The following is a 21,869-nucleotide window of genomic DNA, read 5'->3' on the forward strand; positions in this document are numbered from 1 at the left end:
TTTATTGAAGAAAGACTGTCGTGACAGGGTGCTCCCCTCACTTGCAGGTGAGAGGAAAGACAAAGAAAAATAGTGTGCAAGGTCTTATAAAAACTTTTGAAATTCCCCTCCTCTAGGTCAAGCCCACCCCCAGAAGCATCATGCATACATTACAGAAAGGAGGGGTTGAGGGAGGAGTTGGTGGTAACCTGAGTGTCCTGTCACCTGGCTGGTTCCTCCTTTCCCCCTGCCCATGAGTCACTTCCAGGAGACAAAGGGGAGTTTGCAGTTTCCTGCCCCCAGAGGGAAGATCTGATCATTGTCCTTTGTTTCAGTCCATGCTGAATCCACTCCCATATGCAAGTTCTTTGTGATCTTGATTGTCTTCTGTCTGGGATCATCAGGGTTGGCATAGCAACTGGGCTATGCCATCCTGTGGATGCGCTGGGATGGTGAAGGGATTATGGCTGACCAGAACCAAGCCACCCCCCTCTGATAGTCCTTGTCATATGGAGTAAAATAAAAATGGAACAGTGCAAATCCAATGTATGGTTGATTTTTCTATGAATTTATAACAGAAGTGTGGCGTATGTAGTGTGTGAGTGTGTGTGAAGTTTGTACAAACAGAATGATTGGGGTGGGGGGGTTCCTGCTACACCCTCCAGCCCCAGCTCTCCTGGCTGAGCTGGAAACAGAAGTCTCAATGCAAAGCGCAGAAAAAGAAAGCTTTCCCCTCAAAAATGTGCATTTTAACTGCTAGCAAAACACACAGAGCTGCCCCCCTTTGCCTGAGACACACAGACAGAGCAACAGCCCACGGCTCCCTCCATTTCAAGGAATGGGGGTATTTTGCTTGCTGAGGGCAGGAGTCACAATCCTGTCACATTGCGGGGTGTCAGGCTTTTAGGTAAGGGGGTGAGGCTTGGGTGGGCCAGTCCCGTTCACAGTGCATTCTCAGTCCTTTGGGGTTCATCGCTCCACCACAACCCCAGTTTCCCACACCTTTTTACTACCCTCTTCCCCAAAGCACCACAATAGTATTCACACATCCCCCTAGCTGCAAGGCTTCCCTGCGCTTCGCCTTGGAAAGTATCAGGATTCAACCCCCCATCCAGATGGATTTGTGTCTTGACTGCCGCTCCCCACTTCCTGGATTTAACAGCAGCAATACCTAAAACACGGAGGGATCTAAGCTCGTGGCGTGGGGTGGGGGAGGGAAGGATTTTGCAATATAAACATTGTGGGGGGGACACACCCCACTTTGCAGCTGGATTGCCGGGATCAGCCCAGCCCCCATCTCCTGATTCACAGAAGGAAGAGGGGAGGGGGACACCTTCCTCTCCTCCCCGCCCCCCAAATTCCACCCTCCCGGCACATCCTTCCCACACCCCGCCACCGCAAACCCCAAATCCCCTCCCCAATATGTTGCTCCTCCTCTTCGCCATCCGACCTCTGTTCCGGGAATGGGGGGGGATGAGCCCCCCTCCCAACCTGCCTGCTTCTCCCGGAAGTGGAGCTTTTGCGCCGGACTGCTGCTCTGCGCCGTAGTTCTAGGGGCGCGCGCTTTCGGAGATGGGAGGAGGGGCGGCAGGTAAATCCCCCCCCACCCACGTGGATGTTGCCGGAAAAGAGAGGAGAACCGCGAGCGAGGACAAAGAGGTAAAGGGGTCGCGGGGGGAGGGGAGAGAAGGATCCAGAGACCCCCTTGAGCTCCCCAAAGCGCCTGTTGTGGATCTGGATCCCTGCACGTGTGCTGCGAAGGGGGTTTTCCTTGGGCCCTTAGGAAGCGCACCAAGGGGATCCCAACGAAGCCCCCTCGCCCCATTTCCCCGCGCAGGCATCCCTGGGGCGCTGTGGGTTCTGCACGGAGAGAGGTGGGCCATGAAAGGGTTAACGGGCGTGAGGGACACTTGGATAGAGACCCCCCTGTCCTCCCCTGCTCGTCTTGGGGGGGGGCCCTCCGGATGGAGAGATGGGGGGCGCAGGGCGACGGGTGAGCCACACCAAGGGGGGACTTTGGGTTCAGGGGAGACTCTGGGACAGAGGGAGGGAGTCGAGGAAGTGGGGAGGGGGAGCATCCCTGGGGCAGCGAGGGGGGCAGTGCTAGGTAGACCAGTTTTTGGGGACACATCTCCATCCTGGCGCCCGCGGGAATTCTCTGGAGGGGCCGCATTGGCTTCTCCCTCCCGCCCAGGAATCGGCCACCCCTTCAAGGCTACCAGAGAGGGATCCCTGGAAAGTGGGGGGTTGTGTCCCCACACCCCTTCCTTCCTGCAACCTCTATCCTACTCCCACCCCATAAGCCCCTGCCCTGTCCAGACTGTTGCAGGAATTTATGTATAAGTTGGGGGGGGGGATTGCACCTTCAGCAGATATAATGCACATGCAGCCCACTACCTAAATCAGCACCATCACTTTTGTGATTTGTCCCCACAAAGCACTTCCATCACAGTTGCTTCCTATCTATTCAAAGGGCCTTTGATGCACGATACCAAATGTAGGAATTCACTGATAAATGTCTCTATGTACTGGCTCACAGGGAGAACTTCAGAAATTCATATATGCATGTGAGCTCAGCTACTCAGCAGCCCCTCTGCCTGAGTGATAATCCCTGGCATTCTGATACCTGAGTACCAGACAGGTAGCCATTGTAGAAATACCAAACTCAGATGAAGACAAAAGGGTGGGATTAACTTGGCTGGGAAACAGGTCAGGGAGGACAATGGGTGGCTGGCTGGGGGTGGGGCAAAGGCGAAAGAAAAGAGGCCGACCCCTTTGTCCAAGCCCCTTTTGGTTTTCTTCCTTCTAGGATCAGGATCATCAGGAGCGTGTCCTGGCGGCCGGATTAAGGTAAGTTCTGGCCTGATTGGAAGGGGCATGGCCCCTCCGCCAGGCTAGGCTGTATTTTTTTGACTTTTCTTTCTGGGTGGGGGACCAGCTAGGCCTTTTTTTTGTAGTGGGGGGGGAGGCATGGCTCCCTCGCCCCTGCCATCCCCCGCCCTCCAGCTGTAGGCCACATGGCGGCCGATTCTTTTCTTGTTGGGGGGGGCATAAGTGAGGCCACATGGCGGTCATGTTTGTTTGCACTGGCCCCCCCTTCCACTCTGGCTACTGACGCACTTCTGCTCCTAGCAGGGAAATGTAAATATCTCTTTTGTTACGCTTGATGTGTGTTTTGTGGAGGGCAAGGGGAACCATGGGGCAGGGTCCAGGATGCTCAGATTACTGCCACCAGACCACCCCTCTCATGATGTAACCATGATGTAGTTTGGGGGGGTGTGTAATAAAAGTTTGGGTTCACCTGGTTTAGCCGGCCAGTTGAAACCGTTCCTGGGCTTGTGGCCCCTATTCTATCCTGACAGCTTCTGGAAGCCACAGGTGAGAACTGAGTGCAGGTTGGGGACCATTGATGGATAGATTACCCCATAAGGAGCATGACATGACCCCCACCAAAGGAACTAATGCTCTCCTAACACCCCAAGTCATCGTATAATTATGATATTTGAGACAGGAGCGGAATAAATTCATCTCTAGAAATAACACATCTTCAGGCCATAAATAAATTAATACTACTTATCCAAGGTACTACATATTCCACTAAGTACAGTTTATCTATTTGCCTTGAATATCGCCTTTAAAGTGTCATTTTAGGATAGTTCTGTATCAGAAGACGGGCACGAGATCAGACAGCACATTTTTTTAAACATCATGCTGCTTTATTAACATTGATTGAGGATTATGAAAGTTGCTAATGAATTACTATCATTTGATGACATTGCAACTTCATTTCCTAAAAATCAGGAACATGGGTAAGGGGTGAAGGAATGTAGGAGACGTTGAAATAGGAGAAGGTGCTAATGGAGATTGATGTGTTCTCTTTCCCTTAGTTCTGGAAACCCAAACAGGATTCCCTTTCATCCCACTCTGAAGAAGGAGATGGAGAAGACAGTCAAAACTCCAGTGAATGGGGCACCTTTCATTTCTTTAGGAATAGAAATGAAAATGTGTGAAATGTGGAATATGCTTCATTGAATGAGCACACATAGTTCACATCAACGACCTCCAACAGGGGAGAAACCATTTAAAGGTATGGAGTGCGGAAAGAGCTTCATTCAGAGTGAACACCTCAATATACATCAATGGACTCACACAGGGGAGAAACCATATAAATGCCTGGAGTGTGGAAAGAGCTTCAGTACCAGTGGAAACCTTAGAACACATCAACGGATTCACACAGGGGAGAAACCATATAAATGTATGGAGTGTGGAAAGAGCTTCAGTAAGAGTGGACACCTCAATATACATCAACGGACTCACACAGGGGAGAAACCATTTATATGCATGGAGTGCGGAAAGAGCTTTAGTGAGAATGGAAAACTTAAAACACATCAACGGACTCACACAGGGGAGAAACCATTTCAATGTATGGAGTGCGGAAAGATCTTCAGTAAGAATGGAAACCTTAGAACACATCAACGGACTCACACAGGGGAGAAACCATATAAATGCATGGAGTGCGGAAAGTGCTTCAGTCAGAATGGAGTCCTTAAATTACACCAGCGAATTCACACAGGGGAGAAATCATATAAATGTATGGAATGTGGAAAGAGCTTCAGTCAGAATGGAAACCTTAGAACTCATCAACGGTCTCACACAGGGGAGAAACCATTTCAATGCCTGGAGTGCGGAACAAGCTTCAGTGAGAATGGAGACCTTAGAAAACATCAACGAACTCACACGGGGGAGAAACCATTTAAATGCATGGAGTGCGGAAAGTGCTTCAGTCAGAATGGAGTCCTTAAATTACACCAGCGGACTCACACAGGGGAGAAGCCATTTAAGTGCCTGGACTGCGGAAAGAGCTTCAGTCAGAATGGAACTCTTAAAAAACATCAACGGACTCACATAGGGGAGAAACCATTTAAATGCATGGAATGCGGAAACAGCTTTAGTTTCAATGCAACCCTTAGAATTCATCAACAGACTCACACAGGGGAGAAACCATTTAAATGCCTGGAGTGTGGAAAGTGCCTCAGTGAGAATGGAGACCTTAGAAAACATCAACGGATTCACACGGGGGAGAAACCATTTAAATGCATGGAGTGCGGAATGTGCTTCAGTCAGAGTGCTCACTTCAATATACATCAACGGACTCACACAGGGGAGAAATCATTTAAATGCCTGGAGTGCGGAAAGAGCTTCAGTCAGAATGAAAATCTTAGAAAGCATCAGCAGACACACAGGGGAGAAACTGTTTAAATGTATGGACTGTGGAAGGAGCTCCAGTCAGAGTGGAACCCTTGATTTATGCGAACAACCTCACACAAAGCACAAATCTTATAAATATCAGGAAAGTGGATAGAGGTTCAGTCTTGGTGGAAATTCTAAATCAACAGATTCACGGACAGGAAGTACCTTTGGAGTTGAAACCCTACAAACCATCAACAGACTCAAAGAGGAGAAGCAGTTTTAAATGAAAAGATTGCAAAAAGTGCTTTATTTACAATGGAGTGTATAAGGAAAATCCAGAGACTCTCTGATGGAGTACTGTGTCGAGTTCTGGGCACCACAGTTCAAGAGGGACACTGACAAACTGGAACGTGTCCAGAGGAGGGCAACCAAAATGATCTAAGCTCTTCCACATATAATGTTCAACTGCCCCCTACAAAGCATAGCCAGGACTAAATTCCTAGGTCCTGCCTTACTGCGCTTGGTGGGCAGGCCTGTTGAGTCACACGCCGCACTACTTTTGCAGGATACAGATCCTTCGGTAACTCTGCAGGTGGCGAGATTCCTGAATGCAGTTATCTCACACACAAAAACAACCAAAAAACAACAACAACACCAAAACTAATCAGACAGTTACGATGAGAGTGCATGTCGGTCCTCGTCTTCAGTTTTCCTTTTTCTGTGATCCGTCCCTTGGAGCTCTTCGTGCCCCAAGCTGTTATTTGGCTCTGCTCATTGACCCCCCCCCCCTTGCATCATGGTGTCCACCCTCTGGGGTCGAATATATCGGCCCTTATGCCCCTGAGCTTTTATGTTTGTACATATTTTATGGGCTAATAGCCGTAAATAAATAAATAAATAAATAAATAAAATGATCTAAGGCCTGGAAACAATGCCTTATGACGAACGGCTAAGGGAGCTGGGCATGTTTAGCCTGGAGAAGAGGAGGTTAAGGGGTGATATGATAGCCATGTTCAAATATATAAAAGGATGTCACATAGAGGATGGAGAAAGGTTGTTTTCTGCTGCTCCAGAGAAGCGGACACGGAGCAATGGATCCAAACTACAAGAAAGAAGATTCCACCTAAACATTAGGAAGAACTTCCTGACAGTAAGAGCTGTTCGACAGTGGAATTTGCTGCCAAGGAGTGTGGTGGAGTCTCCTACTTTGGAGGTCTTTAAGCAGAGGCTTGACAGCCATATGTCAAGAGTGCTCTGATGGTGTTTCCTGCTTGGCAGGGGGTTGGACTCGAAGGCCCTTGTGGTCTCTTCCAACTCTATGATTCTATGTAAGAACCCATTTTGATGTATGGAGTGTTGGAGGTCTTCCTCTCAGAGTCCACTCTTTTCTTCACAGAAATGAACTCAGGAGGAAATCTGTCTTTAACACATGTTGTGTATGTGAAGTTCTGGTTTTTTATGTGTAAAACTCTATCATAATAAAATATTGAAGGCAATGTCAAACAATGTGATTATGATCTAAGATGTAAAGTACCTTTTGATAAAGAAGGGGAGAGGGTTTGTATGGATTGTTGGTGGTGAGTGAGGATTAGGGCTGGGCGATATATTGTCATACTGGTTTCTAGACCACATCATGATAACCTTTCAAAAACAATTGATATGGCAACACACCAAGAATCACAGTGTGTGTTTCCAGGATGCTCATTTGCCTGGAAGCTGCCGGCAGAAGCCCTGAATATGCTGAGTTCCTGACTTCCCTCCCAGGCGACAGGAAGCGAAAGACACACCTCCATTGCCCTGTGTCCTTCCAGCCTCTTTCCTCCCTTGCTCCCTTCTGCTGGTTTGTGTGCCTGACATAGATATCCTGTGTGCTGTATTTGTTTACTGCTGAAACTGCTGTACTCAAGCATGAAAAATTGGTGCATATGTGTGTGACTGGTTTTTGCACCAAACTCTCTCACCCCCACCACGTGTGATCTCCAAACACTGCTTCTTCACTAGAACCTCTCCCTGTCTCCTACACATTCAGAAGAAAACTTAAAATACTGTAATTTAATGGGAGATTTCCCCCCAAGCCTTCTTGCAAGAGAGGGAAGGAGGGGCTGCAGGTACCAGGGAAGTCTCCTGATGGGTCCAATCTTCACTCATGAACCCCATGGGGCAACCCCAGATCTACTGCTTTTTCAGGGTTTTGGGGAAGATAGTACTTTTCCATAGTCCCAGAAGTTATTGTTCTTCCTGCCAGAGGACCAGTGTGAATATTATTATCGTACTGAATTTACTGTTGCTGCTGTTGCTGTCATGGACTGGCTGGGTGAAAAGGGGGGGGGAGGCAGCAGCTGGGGAACCCCCAAGGGAAGAAGGCTCGGATCCCGGGTCTCGTATGCACCCTAAGTCTATCAAAACTCCTAGGTCTGTTCAATAAAAGGCTAATTTGGTGTTATTGGGGGGGGGACCCAGGTGCGAGGCTGCTCAGCCCCCCAGCTCATCAGGCAGAGCCCGCGGGTCCCTGCGGAATAAAGGAAGGAGTCCGGCCACCAACCGGAGCAAATAGCTGTAGATCAAAGTTTATTGCGCAACAGGTCCAAAGAGGAATTGAACCCCGAGGATGGGCTGACAAGGACTTTTCAAAGTTTCTATCTTATCCCAGCATGCAGTTCGTGGAGCATCATCACTACAACATCGCTACATCAGGAGGTGAAAAAACCTATCTGAGGATGTACAAATTCCAACGCGCTTTAGTTCTGGGCTGCTTCACTCCTTGCATGAATTTTACCAGGGTGTCGGGGTTGTGTGTGAAAAAGCCAAAGCCCAATTTCCCCCCGTAACACAGGAGTCACAGACTCCAAGCTGCTGCTCAATGTACACCAGTACCTAAAACACGGACGGATCTAATCTGGTGGCGTGGGGTGGGGGAGGGAGGGATTTTGCAATGTAAACATTTTGGGGTGCGAGACCCCACTTTCCGAGTGGATTGCCGGGATCAGCCCCTCCCCCGCTCTCCTGATCCCCAGAAGGAAGAAGGGGGGAAACCTTCCTCTCCCCACCCCCATTCCTCCCCTCCCCTCCCGGCCCATCCTTCTCTCTTACCCCGCCACCTCAACCCAAATCCCGCCCCCCTACGTTGCACCTCCTCCTCGCCATCCGACTTCTGTTCCGGGAGTGGAGAGGGGGGGAAAGAGACCCCTCCCAAATTGCCTGCTTCTCCCGCGCCAGTAGCTCTACGGGCGCGCGCTTTCGGAAAGGGGAGGAGGGGCGGCAGGTCACCCACCCACCCACCCACCCACGTGGATGTTGCAGGAAAGGAAAGGAGCGAGGACAAAGAGGTAAAGGGGACACGGGGGGAGGCGATCGAAGGATCCAGAGACTCCCTCCAGCTCCCCAAAGCGCCTGTCGTGCATCTGGATCCCTGCACGCGTGCTGCGAAGGAGGTTTTCCTTGGGCCCTTAGGAAGCCCACCCAGGGGATCCCAACGAAGACCCCTCGCCCCATTTCCCCGCGCAGGCATCTCTGGGGCGCTGTGGGTTCCGCGCGGAAAGAGGTGGGCCATGAAAGGGTTAACGGGCGTGAGGGGCGCTTGGATAGAGACCCCCTGTCCTCCCCTGCTCGTTTTGGGGGGACCCTCCGGATGGAGAGATGGGGGGGCACAGGGCGACGGGTGAGCCACACCAAGGGGGGACTTTGGGTTCAGGGGAGACTCTGGGACAGAGGGAGGGAGTCGAGGAAGTGGGGAGGGGGAGCATCCCTGGGGCAGCGAAGGGGGGGGAGTGCTAGGTAGACCAGTCTTTGGGGACACGTCTCCATCTTGGCGCTCACGGGGATTCTCTCGAGAGACCACCTTGGCTTCTCCCTCCCGCCCAGGAATCGGCCACCCCTTCAAGGCGACCAGAGAGGGATCCCTGGAAAGTGGGGGGTTGTGTCCCCCCACCCCCCTGCTTCCTGCAACCTCTATCCTACTCCCACCCCATAAGCCCCTGCCCTGTCCAGACTGTTGCAGGAATTTATGTATAAGTTGGGGGGGGTTGCACCTTCAGCAGATATCATGCACATGCAGCCCACTACCTAAATCAGCACCATCACTTTTCTGATTTGTCCCCACAAAGCACTTGATCACAGTTTCTTCCTATCTATTCAAAGGGCCTTTGCTGCACGATACCAAATGTAAGAAGTCACTGATAAATGTCTCTATGTACTGGCTCACAGGGAGAACTTCAGAAATTCATATAGACATGTGAGCTCAGCTACTCAGCAGCCCCTCTGCCTGAGGGATAATCCCTGGCATCCTGATACCTGAGTGCCGGACAAGTAGCCATTCCACAAAGAACCAACCCAGATGAAGACAAAAGGGTGGGATTAACTTGCCTTGGAAACAGGTCAGGGAGGACAATGGCTGGCTGGCTGGGGGGCGGATCAAAGGCCAAAGAAAAGAGGCCGACCCCTTTGTCCAAGCCTTTTTTGGTTTTCTTCCTTCCAGGATCAGGGTCATCAAGAGCGGGTACTGGCAGCCGGATTAAGGTAACATCTGGCCTGATTGGAAGGGGCATGGCCCCTCCGCCAAGCTAGGGTGCAATTTTCTTTCTGGGCAGGCGCCCAGCTAGACCACAGAGGGTGGCCTTCTTGTTTTTGTAGCGGCAGGGGGGGGGATGGATCCCTCGAGGCCGCCATTCGCCACCCTCCAGCTGTAGGCCACATTTCAAATGTATGGAGTGCGGAAAGTGCTTCAGTCAGAATGGAGCCCTTAAATTACACCAGCAGATTCACACAGGGGAGAAACCATATAAATGAGTGTGGAAACAGTTTTACTGTTAATGGAAGCCTTAGAAAACATCAACAGACACATTCAGGGGCAAAACCATATAAATGCATGGAGTGCGGAAAGAGCTTTACTGATAATGGAAGCCTTAGAAAACATCAACGGACACATTCAGGGGAGAAACCATATAAATGCATGGAGTGTGGAAAGAGCTTCAGTCAGAGTGGAGGCCTCAATATACATCAACGGACTCACACAGGGGAGAAACCATTTGAATGCCTGGAGTGTGGAAAGTGCTTCAGTCAGAATGGAGACCTTAAATTACACCAGCGGATTCACACAGGAGAGAAACCATATAAGTGTATGGAGTGTGGAAATAGCTTTACTGATAATGGATACCTTAGAAAACATCAACAGACTCACACAGGGGAGAAACCCTATAAATGTATGGAGTGTGGAAAGAGCTTCAGTTTCAGTGGAAACCTTAAAAATCATCGACAGACTCACACAGGGGAGAAACCATATAAATGTATAGAGTGCGGAAAGAGCTTCAGTCAGAATGGACACCTCAATATACATCAACAGACTCACACAGGGGAGAAACCATTTAAATGTTTGGAGTGCGGAAAGAGCTTCAGTCAGAATGGACACCTCAATATACATCAACGGACTCACACAGGGGAGAAACCATTTAAATGTATGGAGTGCGGAAAGAGCTTTCATCATAATGGAAACCTTAGAAAACATCAGCATACACACAGGGGAGAATCTGTTTAAATGTATGGACTGTGGAAGGAGCTGCAGTCAAGAGTGGAACCCTTGATTTATGTTAACAAACTCACACAAAACACAAACTTTATAAATATCAGTAAAATAGATAGAGTTTCAGTCCTAGTGGAAGTTCTAAATCAACAGACTCAGGTACTGGAAGAACATTCGGATTTGAAACCCTAAAAACCATCAACAAAGAGGAGAAGCAGTTTAAATGAAAAGATTGCAAAAAGTGCTTTATTTGCAATGGAGTGTTTAACAAACATCCAGGGACTCTCACATGGAAGAACCCATTTAGATGTATGGAGTGCAGGACATGTTCCTTTCAGCGTCCACTCTTTCTTCACAGCAATGAACTCAGCAAGAAATCAGTCTTAAACACACAACGTGTATTTGAAGTTCTTGTGTTTATATGTAAAACTGAACAGCAATGAAATATTGAAGGCAATGTCAAACAATGTGAGTATAATCTAAGATTATAGAGATTATATGAGGACCCAGTGAGAACTGTATGCTTTGAAAGCTCAGTAAACTTTTACTGAAGAAGCCCTGGTGCCTCTGTTTGTGTTTTTGACCTAAGTGTAGGAATTGCTCTACATGTGGCCCTTACCCTGCTGCTACGTGGCTCATGCCCTGGAGTTGCTCTATTCAAGCATGCAAGACGGTTTTTGCACCAAAGTCTCTCATCCCCACCACTGCACTATCTCCAAACACTGCTTCTTCAACAGAACTTCATCCCTGCCCCTGCGTTCTCTGAAGAAAACTTACAATACTGTAATTTAACAAGGATTCCCCCCCCAAGCCTTATTGCAAGACGGGGAAGAAGGGAAGTCTCCTGGTAGGTCCCATCTTCACTCGTGAACCCCATGGGGCAACCCCAGAGCTACTGCTTGTTCTGGGGTTTGGAGAAGATAGTTCTTTTTCATAGTCCCAGAGGATTTTATTCAGTCATGCTGCTAGGGAGTTTCCCTACCAGAGTGCATATTACCATCATACTGATTTTACTGTTATTTCTGTTTTTGCTGTCATGGACTGGCTGGGTGTGGGGAGGGGGAGGCACCAGCCGGGGGACCCACAAGGGAAGAACGCTCAGAGCCTGGGGGCTGGTTGTGGGATGGCAATGAGCAGATAGAGGGAGAAAGGGGAGCAGACCGGGAGGGGAGGTGTTGCAAGCTGAGGAGGAAACAGGGTTTGGTGAGCAGGAAGAGGCTGGGGCAGAGAGCAGTTCAAGCTCAGAGGGAGGAGAGGAGGGGGCCAGGAGACCCAGAGGAGACCAGCCCCTGAAGCATCCAGGGAGACCCCCCCTCCTGCTGTGACAGGCTCCCCTCTCCCATGGTCTCCTAGAACACACAGAGAAACCCGGTTCAGACCCCATGATCCTGCACATGATATTAAGAGGGTGTTTCCCTGCACCCCAACATGTATCATGTATCACTTTATTTTTTTAAAAAATAATATTTATTAAAGTTTTAGGAATATAACAAAAGAAAAAACAACAACAAAGACATCAACAAAGAACAGAAAACAGTCAAACAGAAGAAAAAGAAAATACAGTAAAATACAATAAACCTTCTATAACTTAACACTCATTTACTTGTTTCTTTGACCTCCTCACACCTCCCTTTTTTGTATTCTGCTTCAATTAGCTATTTCAGCAAATCCTTTCCATCTTTCCCAATTTTTATCCAATCAATTTGTCTTAACATAGTATAATTTTACCTTTCCTGCTTTCCTTCAACAATCTATTTAACTTAAATCCTTTATATTGATTATGCAATAGTCACATAGCTTCATTCCAGCCTCCTTCTAAACTTCCTTATTTTTACTATGTTTCTGTAAATAAACTTTAAATTTCTTCCAATCTTCTTGCACCGACTCTTCTCCCTGGTCTCGGATTCTGCCAGCCATTTCCACCATTTCCATAAGATCCATCACCCCAACATGCCTCACTTTAATCTCTTTGACAATGAACTGTATTTTCAGCCCAATCACCCTGTTTGGAGAGCTCTTTTAGGGGCTCCTTGCAATCTCTCTCTCTTTGAGCAACTCTGAACAATTTACTGACTTCAGAGGAATCACTCTTTGGGAATGGCGGAGCAGAATGGAAGTGGGCGAGGAAGACCCACACTCACTCCGGTTGGAGGAATAGAATCACTGACCCCTATATTCAAAGGTGATGGCCACTTCTGGAATCCAGGAAGGAATCTCCCCCTCACCCTTGTCACACGCAGCTGGGCTCACTTGCCAGAGCCACCTGTAGATCCTGACGACAAAAGCCATCATCCCTGACCACTGGTCTTGCCTGCTAGGGGTGATGGGAGCTGTAGTCCAAAAACAGCTGGAGACCCAAATTTGGGAAACCCTGTTCACCTTGAAGGAGAAAAGAGGGTTCACTTGCACCAGAACGTCAGGTGAGCCCTGCAGGATCAGGCCCACGGGGGCCCCTGTCCTCCCAGGGGCCAAGCAGGGGCCTCTTCTGGGAAGCCCACCGGCAGCACTTGAACACCAGAGAAGGAAGGAGGTGCATTTCCTCTAGGGACACATTTCTGGGGTCCCCACGGTGCGCCCCAGCCCGGCTCCACTCTGCCAGGGCAGCTGCGTGTTGTTTCCCTGCAGGTGAGCCTGCCCCGTGCAATGTGGGGCTCTCAGAAGGAATTTGAGGGGGGCCGGAGGGACTAGGGCTTCCCCGCACTTGCAAAGGACCAGTAGAAGGGGAGGGGAGGCAGGCAGCAGGAGGGCGATGGGGAGGAACCAGCGAGAAGGCGCTTCTGGGGCCTGGGCAGCCCCCTCCCCGCCTGCTCCCTGAAGGTGTCCCGAGCCCCCCCTTTCCATTTCAAGGACTGGGGGACCTCAGCATCCCGGGGTTGCTTTGCTGGGGGGGGGAGGGGGTCCTATTTTGTTTGCTGAGGGCAGGAGTCACAATCCTGTCACATTGTGCTGTGTCTGGCTTTTAGGTAAGGGGGTGAGGCTCAGGTGGGACAGAGTTGAGAAGGAAAATATCCCGGGGTGCTGATTGACTCCGCTGCCCAGCTCCTCAGGGTGCCACTCCCCGGGGGTCCCTCCGGTCAGCAAAAGAAGGAGTCTCCAGCCAAGTTAAAGATGCAAAGGGCGGTCAGTTGACCTGATCTTTATTTGTTGCAACAAGGTTCAAACACACCAAGAGTAGGAACCCCGAGAAGATGGTTGCATGGATTTTTAAGACCTCTCCCCATTTCCCACAATACATTTCCCAATACATTTTCTATGATGCATCACAGATTTGTCCCAAAGTAGGAGTCTTTGGCATTCAGAAACATGGACCCGTCACCCACCCCTGTCAACAGCCCCAGTTTCCCACACATTTTTAACTACCCTCTTCCCCTAAGAAGCATAATAGTATTCAGACATCCCCCCAGCTGCAAGGCTGTCCTGGGCTTCTCCTTTGGAAGTATCAGGATCCTCCTCCTCCTCCTCCTCCAATCCGGCTTCTGTTCCGGGAATAAGGGGGGGGGTGAGCCTCCTCCCAAACTGCTGCTTCTCCCGGAAGTGGAGCTTCGACGCCGGATTGCCGCTCAGCGCCATAGCTCTAGGGGCGCGCCCTTTCGGAAAGGGGAGGAGGAGCGGCAGGGGACCCCCCCCCCCAACAAAACATCGGTGTTGGAGGAAAGGAAATGAGAATCGGGATCGAGGACAAAGAGGTAAAGGGGTCGCGGGGGGGGGGGAGAGGGGAGGGGAGAGAAGGAGCCAGAGAGGGACTCCGCGCCAGCTCCCCAAAGCGCCTTCCGTGGCCCCCCCGGCAGGGCCTGGATCCCTGAACGTGCGCTGCGAAGGGGGCTTTCCTCGGCAGGGGAGGACATGGGGCGCCCACCCACCCACGGGGTCCCACGAGGACTCCCCGGCCCCGTTTCCCCCGCGCAGGCATCCCTGGGGCCCTGTGCGCTCCGCGCGGAGAGAGGCAGACCATGAAAGGGTTAAGGGGCGCGAGAGACGCCTAGATAGAGACGCCCCTGTCCCTCCCCACCTCGTCTTGGGGGGCCCCTCCGGATGGAGAGATGGGGCGCGCATGGCGAGGGGTGAGCCGCGCCACGGGGGCCTCTGGGGGCAGGGGAGACTCCGGGAGAGAGGGAGGGGGCCAAGGGTGGGGGGAGCCGGGGGGAGGAGGGACGGGAGCTTCCCCGGGACAAGGAGGGGCCAAGGGTGGGGGGAGCCGGGGGGAGGAGGGAGGGGAGCATCCCCGGGGCAAGGAGGGGCCAAGGGTGGGGGGAGCCGGGTGGAGGAGGGAGGGGAGCATCCCCCGGGCAAGGAGGGGCCAAGGGTGGGGGGAGCCGGGGGAGGAGGGAGGGGAGCTTCCCCGGGGCAAGGAAGCGCAGCATTGGCGGGGGGGGGGGTGAGGAAGACCACTCTTTGGGGAGACGTCTCCATCGTGCGCCCACGAGGAATCTCCGGAGGGGCCGCCTTGGCTTCTCCCTCCCACCCAAGAATCGACCCCCCCTTCAAGGAAACCAGAGAGGGATCCCTGGAAAGTGGGGGCTCCAGTTCCCCCACCCCTTCCTTCCTGCAAGCTCCATCCTCTTCCCACCCCATAAGCTCCTGCCCTGTCCAGACACAGCGAATCTGCCAAGTCCAACCACTGTTCACCCTGGAGAGGAGAGGAAATCCCGAGAGGAAGAGGAAGAGGGGAGAGGCCTTCTCAGAAGCGGCTCTTGGTTTCTGCAATCCCACCCAGGAAGCAGCCAGAAACCTTTTCCTCTCTCTCAGGCTTCCATCTTCAAGTGTCTTTTCCACTGCATGGTTTATTGAGGATGAGGAAAATGTACACTTGTCATCAGAAACAGGTTTAAGAATGCGTTTGGGTGGCATGCATATTTGTGGTACGACAAGGTTAGAGCTCACAAAACATTTCAGAACCATATTGTTAGGAAAGCAGTATTTAATGTCTGGACAAGATACAAAGATTTATTGGAAAATAAGACCCCAGGGTGGTTGTCACCTATGGAAGCTAAGGCTCGGAAAAGACTCAATATGGAGGCCAAATGGCCGAAATATTGGGAGATACTAGAACAAAACGGAGACACATGGAGATTGCAGAGTTTTGAGAAACTAAAAGATAAAGTGCGAGATTGGTTACATTATTACCAAATTAGAGGGGTTTTTAATATGGATAAAAAAATAGGTTTTCAGGTGGAAAATTTGAAATTAGAAACGGAATTGTTAGAACCTAAAACTAAGGTACTTTCAAGAATGTACAACTTGCTGTTAAAGTGGAACACTCAGGATGAAACGGTCAAATCAGCTATGATTAAGTGGGCACAAGACATTGGTCATAACATTATGTTTGCTGACTGGGAACGGTTATGGACCACTGGTGTGAAATTTACGGCATGTAATACCTTAAAAAAAAATATTATGAAAATGATTTACAGGTGGTACATGACACCAGTCAAGCTTGCAAAAGTATATCATTTGCCTGATAATAAATGTTGGAAATGTAAGGAAACTGAGGGAACATTCTTTCACCTCTGGTGGACGTGCCCAAAGGTTAAGGCTTTCTGGGAAATGATCTATAATGAACTGAAAAAGGTATTTAACTATACCTTCCTTAAGAAACCAGAGGCCTTCCTCTTGGGCATTGTCGGCCAGATGGTGCTAAAGAAGGATAGAATTTTCTTTATGTATGCAACAACAGCAGCAAGAATACTTATCGCAAAGTACTGGAAGACACAAGATTTGCCCACCCTGGAAGAATGGCAGGTGCAATTGATAGACTACATGGAATTGGCAGAAATGACTGGCAGAATCCGAGACACGGGAGAAGAACAAACGGAAGAGGATTGGAAGAAATTTAAAGACTATCTGCAAAAACATTGCAAAATATTTGAATAATAATAATAATAATAATAATAATAATAATAATAATAATAATAATAATAATAATTTATTATTTATACCCCGCCCATCTGGCTGGGTTTCCCCAGCCACTCTGGGCGGCTTCCAAAAGAATGTTAAAGTGATGCAGGATATAAAGATAGTGTGGCATTGGTGACATAGCTGAAAGGAATATGTAAAAATGTTTTATGAGAAATAAGTAAAGAAACATAGCAAAATTAATGAATCTGAAAATGACGCTGGATTAGAAAATAAGTGGTTAGCTGAGGTAATGGTTAATTTAAAGAAAATAAGCAATATTAAAATTAGGCTAAAAGTAAGGGAGGGATTTGCTGAAAATAAATCAGAAATTGGAATACAGAAAGGGGAGGTGTGAGGAAGTCGGGAAAATAAGTTACAAGAAATTAAGATTTGAACTGGTATGATTTTTTTTTGTTTTCTATGTTTTACATTTTTGTTATTGTGTTGTTTTGTTTGGTTATGATAAAAACTTGTTGAAACTCTAATAAAAATTCTTTAAAAAACAACAACAGAAACAGGGGTGCAGAACCTATTTAATTGATCTCAGGATTGATATAGAAGGTGCGCCTCAAAGGCATTTCTGTTCCTCTTACTTTTTATAGGCAATGTCAGGGTGACTGACAAGCTGAGATACTTCCCAGTCAAAGGACCCATTTTCATGATAGACAGTGCTTGTGGCTGGAGGCTCTACAGGCATGGTGTGCCTATGGAGGCCAAAGACTGCCAGTATTAGCACAGGTGAGCTGTGTGACCTTCCCAAATTTACAGACTGTATGTGAATGAGAGTTTGTGGGTGGGATTATTGTTTACGGCAACCCTGTGATTTTCTCCACCCAAAACATTTCGTGACCTGATATTGCACTACGAATTCCAAAATAACTACCAAAAAATCACAAGATAATACAAATGATTGTAGTATTTATACCCTGCCCATCTGGTTGGGTTTCCAGTACACATAAAAGACAGTAAAACATCCAACATTAAAAAGCTCCTTATACAGGTCTCCCTTCAACTATCTTCTAAATGTCAGATAGTTGTTCATTTCCTTGACCTCTGAAGGGAGGGTACCAGCAGAAGACCCTCAGAGGAGGACCTCAGTGTTCAGAGTGAAGGATGGGCGTGGAGACACTCCTTCAGGTCTACAGGGCCGAGGCTGTTTAGGGCTCTAGGTTGCAGAACTTGCTCCTTCATAACGATCTCCTAGACTGACATATAGTTAGGAGAGTAGGAAAAAACGCTCAGATCAGGAATAAATTCATATCTCAAGAAATAACACAACTTCAGGTTGTTAATGAATCTGTACTACATATTAAAGGATGAAGTTTCCACTAAGTAGAGTTATCCCTTTGCCTTGAATATCCAGCTTTGTCAGTGCCAGATTAGGGTAGTCCTGTGTCAGAAGAGGGGCTCGAGATCAGGCAGCACATCATTATTATGAGGAACAATGGGGTAGGGGTGTTTCACATTTACCAGCTGCTCTCTTTCTGCTTCTCCTGCTCTCTCCATGCAATGCAAGGCATGTAGACAGAGGTCCATCTCCAAGAACAGGAGCTTCCCTGAGCACCCATTCAGCTGACCCCAAGCACCAAGCCTTGTCACTAATTCTCTGACTGATCCAGACCACACTCCCTGGAAAAGATGTAGACCTGGGTCTCATATAATGGTCCACATGGACTTCCTGAGGCCATTGGGACTGTGCAGGTGATTCATGAAGATCTAGAGGTGGAAACAGGGGTGGATGGAGGATTATGATGCCGATGATGGGAAATGTCCAAAGGAACGATGAACCAGAGAAAGAGAGGGCCTTTTCATGGAGAGAGAGTAGCTGCATTTCCAGTGAGAAAACAATTGATGTGAACAGGCTGTTTTCCAAGATAATGCTGCTTTATTAATGATGATTGAGGATAACGAAAGGTTGCTGATGCATTACTATCATTTGACATCATTGCATCTTCATTTCCTAAAAATTTGGAAGCTGGGTAGGATGCAGGGGAAATATAGGACATGTTGAAATATGAGGTGGTGCTAATTGCATCTGATATGCTCTCTTTTCCTTTCTTCTCTTCCTTGAAACCCAAACAGGATTTCCTTTCCTCCCACGCTGAGGAGGGTCATGGAGAAGAGAGACAGACTTCCAGGGGAAAGGGCACCTTTGGTTTCATTAGATATAGACATTGAAATGTGTGAAATGTGGAACGTGTTTCATTGAATGAGCACACATAGCTCACATCAACAAACCCCAAAAGTGGCGAAACCATTTAAAGGTATGGAGTGTGGAAAGACTTTCACTGATAGAACACAACAGCCGACTCACATGGGCAAGAAAGGATTCAAATGCAAGGAGTGCGGGAAGAACTTCAGTCAGAGTGGAAACCTCAATATACATCAACGGACGCACACAGGGGAAAAAGCATTTAAATGTCTGGATTGTGGAAAGAGCTTCAGTCGGAGTGATGTACTTAGCTCTCATCAACGGACTCACACAGGGGAGAAACCATTTAAATGTATGGAGTGCGGAAAGAGCTTTAGTCAGAGTGGACACCTCAATTTACATCACCAGACTCACACAGGGGAGAAACCATTTAAATGCATGGAGTGCGGAAGGGAATTCAGTCGGAGTGGAAGCCTAAATATGCATCTACTGACTCACACAGGGGAGAAACCATATAAATGTATGGAGTGCGGAAAGAGCTTTCGTTTCATTGGAAACCTTAGAAGACATCAACAGACTCACACAGGCGAGAAACCATGTAAATGTATGGAGTGTGGAAAGACCTTTCATGATAATGCAACCCTTAGAGGACATCAAGAGACTCACACAGGGGAGAAACCATATGAATGTATGGAGTGCGGAAAGAGCTTCAGTTTAAATGCAATCCTTAGACGACATCAACGGACTCACACAGGGGAGAAACCATATGAATGTATGGAGTGTGGAAAGAGCTTTCGTGATAATGGAAGCCTTAGAACACATCAACGGACTCACACAGGGGAGAAACCATATGAATGTATGGAGTGTGGAAAGAGCTTCAGTTTCAATGCAAACCTTAGACGACATCAACGGACTCACACAGGGGAAAAACCATTTAAATGCATTGAGTGTGGAAAGAGCTTCCGTTTCATTGGAAACCTTAGAAGACATCAACAGACTCACACAGGGGAGAAACCATTTAAATGTATGCAGTGTGGAAAGACCTTTCGTGATAATGGAACCCTTAGAGGACATCAAGAGACTCATGTAGGGGAGAAACCATTTAAATGTTTAGAGTGTGGAAAGAGCTTCAGTCAGAATGGAGACCTTAGAAAACACCAACGGGCTCACACAGGGGAGAAACCTTATAAATGTATGCATTGTGGAAAGAGCTTCAGTAAGAGTGGAGACCTTAGAAAACATCAACGGACTCACACAGGGGAGAAACCATATGAATGTATGGAGTGCGGAAAGAGCTTCAGTTTGAATGGAAGCCTTAGAAAACATCAACGGACTCACACAGGGGAGAAACCATATGAATGTATGGAGTGTGGAAAGAGCTTTAGTGAGAATGGAACCCTTAGAAAACATCAACGGACTCACACAGGGGAAAAACCATTTAAATGCATGGAGTGCGGAAGGGAATTCAGTCAGAGTGGACACCTAAATATGCATCAACTGACTCACACAGGGGAAAAACCATTTAAATGCAATGAGTGTGGAAAGAGATTTAGTGATGTTGCAGGAAAGGAGAGGAGAATCGCGAGCGAGGACAAAAGAGGTAAAGGGGACGCGGGGGGAGGCGAGAGAAGGATCCAGAGACTCCGTCCAGCTCCCCAAAGCGCCTGTCGTGCATCTGGATCCCTGCACGCGTGCTGCGAAGGGGGTTTTCCTTGGGCCCTTAGGAAGCCCACCCAGGGGATCCCAACGAAGCCCCCTCGCCCCATTTCCCCGCGCAGGCATCCCTGGGGCGCTGTGGGTTCCGCGCGGAGAGAGGTGGGCCATGAAAGGGTTAACGGGAGTGAGGGACGCTTGGATAGAGACCCTCCTGTCCTCCCCTGCTCGTTTTTTTGGGGGCGCCCTCCGGATGGAGAGATGGGGGGCGCAGGGCGACGGGTGAGCCACACCAAGGGGGGGACTTTTGGTTCAGGGGAGACTCTGGGACAGAGGGATGGAGTCGAGGAAGTGGGGAGGGGGAGCATCCCTGGGGCAGCGAAGGGGGGGGGGAGTGCTAGGTAGACCAGACTTTGGGGACACGTCTCCATCTTGGCGCTCACGGGGATTCTCTGGAGAGACCACCTTGGCTTCTCCCTCCCACCCAGGAATCGGCCACCCCTTCAAGGCTACCAGAGAGGGATCCCTGGAAAGTGGGGGGTTGTGTCCCCCCACCCCCTGCTTCCTGCAACCTCTATCCTACTCCCCCCCATAAGCCCCTGCCCTGTCCAGACTGTTGCAGGAATTTATGTATAAGTTGGGGGGGGGGTTGCACCTTCAGCAGATATCATGCACATGCAGCCCACTACCCAAATCAGCACCATCACTTTTCTGATTTGTCCCCACAAAGCACTTGATCACAGTTTCTTCCTATCTATTCAAAGGGCCTTTGATGCACAATACCAAATGTAGGAATTCACTGATAAATGTCTCTATGTACTGGCTCACAGGGAGAACTTCAGAAATTCATATAGACATGTGAGCTCAGCTCCTCAGCAGCCCCTCTGCCTGAGTGATAATCCCTGGCCTCCTGATACCTGAGTGCCGGACAGGTAGCCATTCCAGAAAGAACCAACCCAGATGAAGACAAAAGGGTGGGATTAACTTCCCTTGGAAACAGGTCAGGGAGGACAATGGGTGGCTGGCTGGGGGCGGATCAAAGGCCAAAGAAAAGAGGCCGACCCCTTTGTCCAAGCCTCTTTTGGTTTTCTTCCTTCAGGGATCAGGGTCATCAAGAGCGTGTCCTGGCAGCCGGATTAAGGTAACATCTGGCCTGATTGGAAGGGGCATGGTTCCTCCGCCAAGCTAGGATGCAATTTTCTTTCTGGGCAGGCGCCCAGCTAGACCGCAGAGGGTGGCCTTCTTGTTTTTGTGGCGGGGGGGGGGATGGATCCCTCGAGGCCGCCATTCGCCACCCTCCAGCTGTAGGCCACATTTCAGCTGTTTCCTTTTTGCAGGCGTGGGGGAGCATGGCCGTGGGCTCCACTGGCCATGAATGGTGGTGTGTGACCCGAGACGTAGGCCACACGGCAGCTTTTAATTCTGCTGACGCCGCTTTAAACAACAGGCCGCATTTCTGCCATTTCCTTTCTTGTTGGGGGGGGG

The 21,869-nt window shown here is 49.2% G+C and overlaps 4 protein-coding genes across 4 annotated transcripts in view; all 4 read left to right on the forward strand.

Annotated features, from left to right (window-relative positions):
• Positions 1 to 1,617: 1,617 nt before the first annotated feature.
• The window catches only part of LOC308595599 (uncharacterized protein), a gene marked incomplete at its 3' end in the record, with an annotated part of 54,322 nt that continues 34,070 nt past the window's right edge, over positions 1,618 to 21,869 (forward strand). The window contains exon 1 of the mRNA XM_081210033.1: positions 1,618 to 1,638. The remainder of the gene's footprint in view (positions 1,639 to 21,869) is intronic.
• The window catches only part of LOC308595719 (uncharacterized protein), a 36,488-nt gene continuing 17,906 nt past the window's right edge, over positions 3,288 to 21,869 (forward strand). The window contains exons 1-2 of the mRNA XM_081210369.1: positions 3,288 to 3,357; positions 3,867 to 5,264. Of these exons, the coding sequence (XP_081066495.1) occupies positions 4,012 to 5,238 (1,227 nt within the window). The 5' untranslated portion in view covers positions 3,288 to 3,357; positions 3,867 to 4,011 and the 3' untranslated portion in view covers positions 5,239 to 5,264. The remainder of the gene's footprint in view (positions 3,358 to 3,866; positions 5,265 to 21,869) is intronic.
• LOC308596856 (uncharacterized protein) lies at positions 14,227 to 21,524 on the forward strand (the record flags this gene model as incomplete). The annotated part of the gene is made up of 4 exons (XM_081212163.1): positions 14,227 to 14,370; positions 17,182 to 17,317; positions 18,662 to 20,331; positions 21,484 to 21,524. Exons 3-4 carry the CDS (start codon positions 18,789 to 18,791, stop codon positions 21,522 to 21,524), a joined length of 1,584 nt encoding a protein of 527 aa, XP_081068289.1. The 5' UTR covers positions 14,227 to 14,370; positions 17,182 to 17,317; positions 18,662 to 18,788.
• The window catches only part of LOC308595696 (uncharacterized protein), a 53,222-nt gene continuing 52,120 nt past the window's right edge, over positions 20,768 to 21,869 (forward strand). Inside the window, exon 1 of the mRNA XM_081210324.1 lies at positions 20,768 to 21,525. The gene's annotated coding sequence lies outside the window, so the exon portion shown is untranslated. The remainder of the gene's footprint in view (positions 21,526 to 21,869) is intronic.

Source organism: Podarcis bocagei, assembly GCF_964188305.1.
Source record: "Podarcis bocagei genome assembly, chromosome: 10".
In the NCBI taxonomy this organism is placed as follows: domain Eukaryota; kingdom Metazoa; phylum Chordata; class Lepidosauria; order Squamata; family Lacertidae; genus Podarcis; species Podarcis bocagei.